The sequence below is a fragment of the Vidua chalybeata genome, chromosome 7, assembly GCF_026979565.1.
Source record: "Vidua chalybeata isolate OUT-0048 chromosome 7, bVidCha1 merged haplotype, whole genome shotgun sequence".
In the NCBI taxonomy this organism is placed as follows: domain Eukaryota; kingdom Metazoa; phylum Chordata; class Aves; order Passeriformes; family Viduidae; genus Vidua; species Vidua chalybeata.
Window position 1 is genome coordinate 2,725,187 of NC_071536.1, and position 10,708 is coordinate 2,735,894.

At 49.5% G+C, this 10,708-nt stretch overlaps 1 protein-coding gene across 4 annotated transcripts in view; it reads right to left on the bottom strand.

Moving 5' to 3' along the window:
• IQCA1 (IQ motif containing with AAA domain 1) overlaps positions 1–9,815 on the bottom strand; it is a 102,193-nt gene extending 92,378 nt beyond the window's left edge. For 3 of the 4 annotated variants that reach the window (XM_053947732.1, XM_053947731.1, XM_053947734.1), the window contains exon 1: positions 9,545–9,724. In XM_053947732.1, the coding sequence (XP_053803707.1) occupies positions 9,545–9,555 (11 nt within the window). In that variant the 5' untranslated portion in view covers positions 9,556–9,724. The other variant, XM_053947735.1, reaches the window with a different exon arrangement.
• Positions 9,816–10,708: the final 893 nt, after the last annotated feature.

Below are 10,708 nucleotides of genomic sequence, written 5' to 3' on the forward strand. Positions count from 1 at the left end.
TGCAGTCTAGACCCATCCTTGCTGAACCAATTTGCTGTTCCTAGAGCTTCTCAAAGAAGGATGAGAACAGCAAAAGGCCCTGCCTTTGTTAGATGAGAGCAGACCTTGCATTGAGGGAGTGTTGGTTTATTTATCCTGCCCAGAAAGCTGGACAGATGTTAGCATTGTTTGTGCATGACAATAAATGTTGGAGCTCTGTGAGCTGATCTTATCATTCCCAGTCCTGGAGGTCAGAGTGACCCAAGGCTTGTGCTGTGAGAGGGACGTGTGGGGTGGGACAGGACAAACTCCAGCCCTGGAGTGCCCCGAGCGTGGGGTGCCCTGCACACCCTGGGTGGTGACAGGGCTGCAGTCAGCAAAACCACCAACAAACCCCAAACCCTGCTATTGAATTTGCACCACTGACGTTTTAAAGGGCATATTATACTCTTCAGCTGACCTGGCTTTCTGCAGGATGCAGCTGGCCTTGCTTTTCCTAATGCTTCTGCAGCCCACCCAGGTCTTTCCCCTTCCCTTTTTTTCCTACTTCATTTACATCCCATTGCACCGCCCGTATCAGTCAATTGCAGCAATTAACCCAGGTGCAGGAGATAAACAGAATAAACCCGGCCGAGGGGAGAAGATGGGGACAAGCAAGGCCAGCGCGAGCTGGAGCCAGGACACGGAAGGATGTGAGGCACGCGGGTTTTCCAGCGCAGGAGGAAACGGCGCAGTGCCGTACGTACTTTGTGTGATTTCTCACGGATAGTGGCGAGGTTGTCAACCTCTGAGGAAGCCCAGCCCTGTGGGGTGTCCCCACAGCCATCCTGCTGATTTATGAGCCCTGGGGATGCTGGGGCTGGAGCCTTTCCCGTGCAGGTTACTGCACGGAGACGCCGCGCCGAGAAGCGACCGATTTACAATAATCTCCCTCTCTGCCTCCTCTGACTGAGGAATGTCAAGTGGTTCCTCCTGCTGAGCCAGCTAATATCCACTTTCTTTTTACACTGGGAATGGCTCGTGGAGGGAGGAGAGGAGGGGGCTGGAGCGCTGCAGCCCTTGGAGGACGTTACCATGAGGCACTGCAGATAGGACATAATTGCTTCCATAAAGCATCAGTTTATCAGATAAGCACTGGGATGATTGCAGGCACGGTTGCTGCGGGTCAGATGTTAAGACTATGGATATTATGGGATGATTGTGGCTTTTGCAACAGCGGCGTTTCGGGTACATGAGGGCAAAAGGACAGGCTCACTGGAAAATGAAGTGCTGAAGGAAAAGGTGGATGTGAATGTGATAAATTTGTAGCTGACAGCCCTATGTACCTGCTGTGTTCAGGGTCACTGACACCTTGGGGACCTGACCCCCAAGTTTTGTAGGTATGGGATGGGGACATCAGATACTGGATAACAGGACAGGGCAAGCAGAAATCTGATTTGAGTGTTGCACTGCTTCACCCTGATTAAAAAATAGAGGGTACACATCCCCAAAATGGGATTAAAATCGTTATTCCAGGTTTTACTGGTGCCCAAATGAGCATCCTTCTGGACTAGTCTGAAGGATGAGCTGTGCCTGGTGCTTAGAGCTCCTTTTGGGGGACTTGGCAGAGCTGCTGTGAAGCAGAGGAGTCCTTCAGCTTTAGAGACAAACGTGCTCAGGGGGTAGTCAGGAGGAGTAACTTCAAGGATATGTCTTAAAAGCAAAGGAGAGCACTGCCTGTGAATCAGACACTGTGTGATCCCTAAGTCCCCATTTGGAATTTTTGCCTATTTGCTCAGTGTCCCTTTGCATTAAGTTGTGAACTCCCTCAAAATTGCTTTGACATGCTGCAGGGGGAGGACAGTGTAGCCTTGAATGCACTGGGTTTTTATTTACTGTCACTGGTCCACCTTATAGGCTCAGTTCTGTTCTGTTCTGGGCTGTATCTGTGCCCAAGGATATTCCACCAGATTTAGGTTGGATTAGAGCCTCTAACTCACCTATTAGTGCAGGTAATGAGCCTAACTTTCTTATTCAAGGCTTAAGAAAATAAAATCCTGGGAAAGAAAGCTGTCTCTTGATCTCTCTGTGCATATAGCACTGTAAGCAATGCTACAAATTGTCATAGCAACTCCCAAATAGGGGTGTTATGGGGAAAACAAGCAATGCTGTAATGGGATGAGGAAGAAGCACATCAAGTGACTGAACTCCAGAGTCCCCAGAGTCTTTTCTGGCAGCTCACAGCTTGGAGGGAAGGTCAGAGCTTTAACTCCTCGCTGATGTCCTTCCTCTTCACTCCCACAAAGTAGAAACAGAGACTAAAACATGGGCTTAAGAATTTGTTTTGCCCATAGCCTGATTGCCAGTTCAAATCTCACTTTTATTGCTCAAAAATAAAGCCTGCTCTCCTTATTTAGAGTGAAGCTTAACAACATAGGGGGTTTTTCTCCTGCTGAAGTTATAAAGAGATGTTTAAAATCTTGCCAAATTGTACATGCCTTGTTATAGTATTGTAGGGCCCTCTAACTCTGCATATTTGCTCGACCCATCTCTCCTAACACTTGGAAAAGCTTGTTGGTTTTGAGTCCAGCTGAGGTGAGCCTGCCTACTGGTGTTGGACTGGTTTTAAGGCTGAAGCATGCCCTTCTTGGAAGGGTTTGTGCTGAGCATGCAAACTGTCCCTCAGGCCACTCCTGAGCCAGGAGATGAATCTGGCATCAGAGGGGTCACCTTTGTGTGGCTTTTCTTCTTCCCCCCAGAGCGTCTCTGTGTTTTACTCACTGCCAAAGGGAACACTACTCCTGTTATTCCAAGACATGGCACAGTTTGTCTCTGGATTTGTGCATGGGCTGAACCCTGGCTTTTTTTGATGCCTGTTTTTTCTGGGCTGCCCTCAGGAATATCCCCTGCTTTCCCATGCTAAAGCTGCAGTAGTGCAGTGCTGCCTGGGTCTCCCTGGTTTATCCTGATGGATGGAAGGAGGTGGAAGGGAAAACATTTGACTCCGACTCCAGCTTTCCTCACCTCATTTGGAAACTCCTGTGTGATTAAACCAGTGCTAAATCGTGTGTGCTAAAACGCTGCTGAAGGAACCTCTGCTGCCACTGCAAACCCACCTTGTATTTCTTTGTCAGAAATGAGGCTGGGCTGTGCTGGGGGCTGGAGGAAGTGCCCAGGGTTTGTGACACCAAGGGGATGTGAAGCAGGGCTCAAGGAGCCTGGCACTGGACACGCGGGCAGCTGTGACGCAGCAGAGGGGACCGAGCTGCAGGGCTGGTGACAAGAAGTGCACGCAGGGGCCACTGCTCAGGGTCCCCTGGCCACACCGGGAGCCTGACAGGTCAGGCATTGTGCTAAGCCCTGGGCAAACACGGGGGAGGGAAACCCTGCCCTGCAGCCTCTGGAAAATAAAGAAACAAGAGACAAAGGTTGGGAGGGGAAAGTGAGGCCCTGAGAGGAAAAAGGGTTTTTAATGCTGCTGCTGCTGCTATTTTTCCTTCTCTCTTTCTAAAAATCACCAGGCTTAGGATGACTGCTGGCTGATTCAGGTCAGCAGTTACCTGTTCCCTCACAGGTGTTGTGTGGTGATTACATTACAGGAGTAGCCCCCCCTCCCCCTTTTCTCTTTTATCCTATTACAGGCAAACATTTTTTTGTGTTGGAGAGGCGCAAGCAGAATCAGAGATCGGTGTGGCCTTACGACACAACCTGTCTGAGTTCAACAAGTGTTTAGACAATGCTCTCAGGCACAGGGTGGGGTTCTTGGGATGTCCAGTGCAGGGCCAGCAGTTGGATCGATGGCCCTGGGGGGTCCCTTCCAACTCAGCACTGATTCTGTGAGCCAAATTGACTGAAATGTTGTCAGAATTAATTGCTGATTTCAAAGCCTTTAGCCTGCAGTCTGAAGCAGTTCAGGCTCATGAGCCTGTTTAAGCCTGCCTTGCTTCTAAAATAAGATTAGTCTCACAATTATGCCAAACTTCTCAGCTGGTGGTGAATGTGACTCTGCCAGATGACTTTTTAAGCAGGCTTGCTCCAGCCACGATGTTTTACAGAGTTGGAAGCATTTGGGGGAAAATAAAGGATAAACCTCAGTAGGCTTTGGTTGTGACAAGAGAAGAAAACACACAGCCTGCTGGCATTGTTAATGTGAACAGCTCTGTGCTTCTGTCATCTCCAATTTCAGTCCTGGGTACTATGACAGAAAGTGAAGGGGGGAATAAAAGATTTGTGTGGCAGAAATGTAATGGGAAACCACAGGGAAGGCGAGGAAGCAGCTTCACGGAGCAGCAGCAGCAGCAACACACCGCAGCAGGTCTCAAGCACCTGCTCCAGCCAAACTCACAAGGCTGGCAGGAAAAAGAAGTGTTTTCTTCTAGTTTTCTGACAAAAAAAACCCTGTTTTCCTAAATTGCAAAGCAATTAAGGTGTGGGAAAAGCTATTTTGGGCTGTCAAATGCTCCAGAGGCTGCCCTCCTGTCCCTCAGGCTGCAGCTCCTGCCTGGGCCGTGCCCTGGGCTGATCCCACAGTGTGGGCAGCAGGAAAGGGGGAATTCTGCCCCTCTGCCCTGCTCAGGTGAGACCCCACCTGCAGAGCTGCCCCAGCCCAGCACAGGAAGGACCTGGAGCTGCTGGAGAGAGTCCAGAGGAGGCACCAGGATGATCAGAGAGATGGGGCAGCTCCATGGGGAAAGGCTGGAAGAATTGGGAATGCTGGAGAAGAGAAGCTTTGGGGTGACCTAACTGTGGCCTTCCAGTGCCTGAAGGGAACCTGCAAGATGGATTGAGAGAGACTACAAGGGCCTGGAGTGCCAGGACAAGGGGGAATGTCTTTCCCACTGCCAGAGGGCAGGGTTGGATGGGATATTGGGAAGGAATTGTTCCCTATGAGGTGATGAGGCACAGGGTGCCCAGAGAAGCTGCGGCTGCCCCTGGATCCCTGGAAGTGTCCAAGGCCAGGCTGGATAGGGCTGGGAGCAACCTGGGCTAGTGGAAGGTGTCCCTGCCCATGGAAGGAGATGAGCTTTAAGGTCCCTTCCCACCCCAAACTATTCTGTGTTATATGAACAGCAGCCTCCTCTCCTCTGCAAGCAGAATTTTTCCTTCCAAGCAGTATTTGCCTGTAACACACTTCACTGCTTCTGACAACAAAGTTTATTTCAGCTTTAACCATCCTATGCAATCTTTTTACCCCCCTCTTCTTTAGGACAGGAGGGGCAGTTACCCATCGAGCTGCCTACAGTTCCATGCATAAAGGGCTGTGTCTGGGTGCTGCTCTACCCCAGCCAGGAGCAGGAGGCTTTAGGCTCAAAGCTGACACCATCTACTCAGTTTCTTGAAAACTGGGGCCTTTTCTTTCCCTGTTTTCCAGCACAAGTGCTGCTGGGATATTTCCACTGACAATGCTTTTCCCCAGAGGAGACGCTGAACAGAGTAATACACAAGATCTTTCCCTACCTGCTCATTAAGGATGAAGGGAGGCACAGGAGGGAGCTGCAGCTTTGAGTCTTAGCTGTGATCAATTTGATCCTGTCTCTGATTTCCTGCTTTAACATAAGCAAGATGATGTGCTAATGCTCACCAGGGGTGGAAAGAGGGGCAAAGATGAATCTGTGACTGCTTGGGAGATGTATGAGAGAGAACATGCAAGGAATGCCCAGGAGGAAGCTAATAATTGTGGCGTTTGGTTGGAATTTGAAGAATATGGCCTGGGGCCAGACGCTGAATGAGGGGATAAAAAGAAATATTCAACAACGGGCCAATGGCTGAATGAGGCTGGGGCCCCGTGGGAAGAGAATAGGATGTGATCACAGCATCAGAAACTGCATCGTAATGCAGCCGCAGAACGTGAGGGGGGAGAGGAGAGGGGATTAGAAGTTGACATTTTTTCACATTTGGGTGTTGCAACCTTAATTTTCTTCAGCTGAGCCTTCGGGATGTGATATAAAACAGAGAGCTCTTTGGTTGTTTCTGTTGGAAGCAGGAAGGGAGATGCTCAGGATCTTGTCTTAGATCAATATTTAACCAGTGAATTAATATAAATTCTATTTGTGACACGAGATTAAATTTTAAAGCGCTTTGATTGTTTAAAGCTCCTTGGTGGCAGTGGCAAATGTCTTGTAGCTGATTAAAACCTGGCAGGAGTGGTAGCCGTGCCAAGACTTGGCTTTGAACATGTCTGGACTAGGGCTGTCAGAGGCAAGGTAAGAAATCACTGGTCAGGATCCCCCGGGTCAAGGAGAGGGTAAACAAATCCATAAAAGAGGAGGAAACAGCAGGAAAACATAAATGCAGCAGCATCTCTATGAATCTCCAGTGTCTGGAACAGAAGGTACATCTGCATGCAAATGCTGGGGCTGAGTGCTTTGGGAAGTGAGATACCCCAACACTTTTTAATCACCCTACACTTAATGGCTCTGCTCCCTCCAGAGGGCTGAGACTGTCCCTAGAAAATCCCAGGCATGTCTGGACATGCTGACTTCTCCCTTGGCTGGCTGCTGGACTTAGTGACCCTAAGAGAACATTGCTGCTCCCTGAGCATCCTCTCTGCCCTGACACAGAGCTTCCTGAGGCAGTGGAATTAAATCTTCTGCTTTAGCCCACACCTCTTAGAATCACAGCACCTGGAGGATGGTGAACATGCCTCAGAACCCAAGGATTAGCTCAAGGAAAGCTGTGTAACGTTTCTATTTCTGAAGAACCAAAGTTCTTTCTCATAACCCTCTTTCATTATTGTCTCACTGCCTTCAGGTAAGGGAGGCTGTTATAAGTCGTTTTTGTCACACAGCATTTAAAATACCTTGGATACAGCCTCAAGTTGCACCAGGGAAGGTTTATAAAGTAACAAACAGAATCATGGAATGGTTTGGGTTGGAAGGGAGCTTGAAGATCATCCCATCCCACCCCCTGCTATGGGCAGGGACACCTTCCACTAGCCCAGGTTGCTCCAAGCCCCGTCCAACCTGGCCTTGGACACTTCCAGGGATTCAGGGGCAGCCACAGCTTCTCTGGGCAACCTGTGCCAGGGCCTGCCCACCCTCACGGGGCAGATTTTCCCCTCAATATCCAATTTTTAACTGCCCTCCTGCTAAAGGCCATTCCCCTTTGTCCTGTTACTTCATACCTGTGTGAAACATCCCTCCTCAGCCTTCTTGTCAAGCCCGTTTAGCTATGGGGAGGACACAGGATAGACTGGATTTTAGCAAAAATTTCTTCATGGAAAGAAGAAAGTGGTAGATTGCCCATTCCTGGATGGATTTAAAAGCCATTTGGATGTGACACCTGGGGACCTGGGTTAGTGGTGGCCTTGGCAGAGCTGTGTTAAGGCTTGGACCTGATGATCTCAGAAGGCTTTTCCTACCTAAACAACTCTGATTTATGGTACACAGCCAGCATAACCTCACTACCACCAGCCACATCACCAGTAGCCTTTGAGACTCAACTCTGGCTCGTGTTTAGGAAGGGCTGGATTAGCCCAGCTGTAAATCCTGTGCTGTGCACAGCTACAATGTCATTACAGCAACCTGAGCCAAAGAGCTTCAACACCAAACTGGAGTCCCTCAGCAGCACCTTGCTCAGAAACAGGAGTGCATGTGTGGTTTTGTCGTGTGGTGTGGGCGTGTGTTTATATGGATTCGCTGTTCAGTGCTGGCAATGCCATAGGAAATGCAAAAAAGCCCTGTCTCTGTTAAAACTAAACTGAGCCAAACCAGTTGAAGCACAAGTGTTTTTCCAGTTATGCTCAGCTTAACTCCTTTGGTGTTAATCTGACTGAAATAACAGCAGCCATGATTCAGAGACTGGGTAGAAATGACAGATTCTGAGATAACTCTGAAGAAGAGGCCAAACACTACTTTTATGGGTTTTTTTTTCTTTCTTCCTTTATCTCTTTTTTTTTTCCTTTTAAAGAGCACAATTCAGATAACGCTCCACTACCTTGTGAACTTCACTGAACTGATTCCATGGGAGTATTAGGCATGATTTATACAAGCCCTGCGTTGGATCCACCAGGGATCTAACCAAGCTTTCCTCCAACTGGAGGCTGAGCTGGGTCTGTCCTTGGCCACAGCCCCCAGACAGTCTCTGCCCTGCCCTTGGGGATGTTCTTTATTCCTCTCACCTTCCTCTCCTGAACCAAGGAGCTGCCTGGCTGGAAAGGAGTGGAGTTTTCACTGGTATCTGGCTGGGGCTGCCAATGTGTGGAGGCAGGAGAGGAGAAAAGAAGGCTGGAGAAAACAATCTCAGGAGAAACCTTACTGCCCTCTGCAGCTGCCTGAAAGGGGGTTGTGGTCAGCTGGGGCTCAGCCTCTTTTCCCAGGCAACAAGCACTAGGATAGGAGGAAATGGCCTCAAGTTAAGCCAAGATGGTTTAGATTGGTTATTAGGAAAACATTTTTCACTGAAAAGAGTAATTAAGCATTGGAAACAGGCTGCCCAGGGGAACAGCGGAGTCACCATCCGTGGAAGCAGATGTGGCATTTAATGATATGTTTTGGCTGAAGGTTGGACTTGGTGATTTTGCAGGTCTTGTCCAACCTTAATAGCTCTATGAAACCCAAGGTGTTGGTGACAAGGAGGGCTGCTCTGGTTCTGAATTTGGAAGGATGTTTTAGAATCTGAGGGAGTTTTACCTGGCAAAAAACCTGTGAGTTTGGAAATGGGATACTGGGCAAAAGAAGCAGTGGGCTTTGAGCTTGGTACCACTGATACCAGAGGAGGGAGACCATGGGAAAGATGAAATGATTTCCAGCACAGGTGCCAGGAAAGGCTTTGCTCACAGCCTGCTGGGACAGCAGTTTGGATATGGTCAGGTCTGAGCGTGAAGGAGAGGAGCAGAAGGAGGTAGCAAAACCACCCCGAGGTGTTTTCTAAATTTTTTTTTTCTAATACATTATTATTCATTGAACTCGAATGCCATACCCAGCTTGGAACTGGGAAAAAGAGCTTCCACAAACTGGGCTGTGCTGCTGGAGCTGGAAGCAGCAAACAGCACTGAGGGATAATATTATGGAAGATGCTCACAATTTAGCTCCCAGCACTGTAGCAGCAATAATAATAATAATAATAATAATAATAATAATAATAATAATAATAATACTTGCTGGGCTTGGAGTGATGTTTCTGGGGGAATGAGCACAGCTCCTTGCAGGCACTTTGATCCAATGCCGTCATTGCTGTCTGGTTTTTGCAAACGAACTTGTAAAGCTTTGCACTGTGCTAAAATTACTGGGGGGAAACAAGACACTACGTGGGCTGTAAGAGAGAGGAACCTTTTGCACAAAGGGCCTGAGTGAATAACATTAATATTTGCCTGGTTTTCCTGAGGCGACGTGGTCGCTTTGTGGGGTGCGCCCGCCTCCCCCCGGGCTGTGTCTCCCCGCTCTGAGGGGATTTTCGCGAACGGTGGGCTCTGAGAGAGGGGAGCCTTTTGCGCAAAGGGTCTGAGTGAATAATATTAATATTTGCCTGGTTTTCCTGAGAGGACGCGGTGGCTTTGTGGGGGTGCAGCCGCCCGCCTCCCCCCGGGCTGTGTCTCGCCCCTCTGAGGGGATTCTCGCCCCTCAGCCCCGCGCCCCGGGCTACTCACGCCTGGGACATGCCGAGCACCGAGAGCCCAGCGGCACCGAGACCCGGGGCGAGGGGCAGCGAGCCCGAATCCCGCTGGGCTGGCACCGACACCGACACGTCCTTGGAGCCCCGGAGCACCGAGCCCGAGTCGCGCTGGGCCGACACCGCCACGGGCCCGGCCCGAGCCGGCCGCGGCCGCGGCGTTACCTTGGACACGGCCCGGGGGGGCCGAGCCCTGCCCGCGGCTTCTCCTCCGAGCCGAGGCTGCCCCAGGCTTTCCGCCTTCTTCTTTCCACCTTTTATTGCCCGCAGAATCACAGGGTGCTTTGCGTTGGAAAGGAGCTCAAAGCTCATCCAGTCCCACCCTGTCCATTCCACTAGCCCAGGTTGCTCCGAGCCCCGTCCGGCCTGGCCTTGGGCACTGCCAGGGATCCAGGGGCAGCCACAGCTGCTCTGGGCACCCTGTGCCAGGGCCTCACCACCCTCACAGGGAAGAATTCATTCTGTGTATCTGATCTAAATCTCTCCTTTTTTACTTTAAAACCGTCCCATGTCACTATCACACCGTCCACCCCTTTAGTTTTGTTTTTTTGCCCCGAGTTGCATTCCCAGCCCCCTATTACTTTCACCCTCCATTAGTTTTCTTCACCCCACCCCTTTATTTGCCTCACTTGATTTTCCTTTTTTCTCCCTTTCTTACATCTTAATTTCCCCCCCTTTTCACCTTTTCCTGTATTTTCCTTTCCCCCTTCATGTATTTTTTGTTCTCTCCCCTTTCCTATATTTCCCTTTTCCCCCTTTGCTCCCCTTTCCTATATGTTCCTACCCCTTCCCTGTACTTTCCCCCCATTTTCTTCCCCTTTCCTGTATTTTTCTCTTTCCTCCTTATTTTTTTACTTTCTCCCCTCCCTGTTATTTCCTTCCCCCACCAAGGGCTTGTCCCTGTGGCATTCACATTTTTCCTCTTTTTTTTCTTTCTTCTCCTTATTTCTTTCCCCAGGCACCTATTGAGGCAACTTTCTAGTGGTCTTCCATTCCCTTAGCACTTAAAAAACCAGTTTAGAGAACAGGATTACGGCACAGATTTTGAGGGGAAAATGCACTCATCCACAGAACCAGTGAGAAGGAAAAAACCAAGAAGTTTGGGACAATGAGTGTTTTGCCAGTGATCGTATTTTTTTTT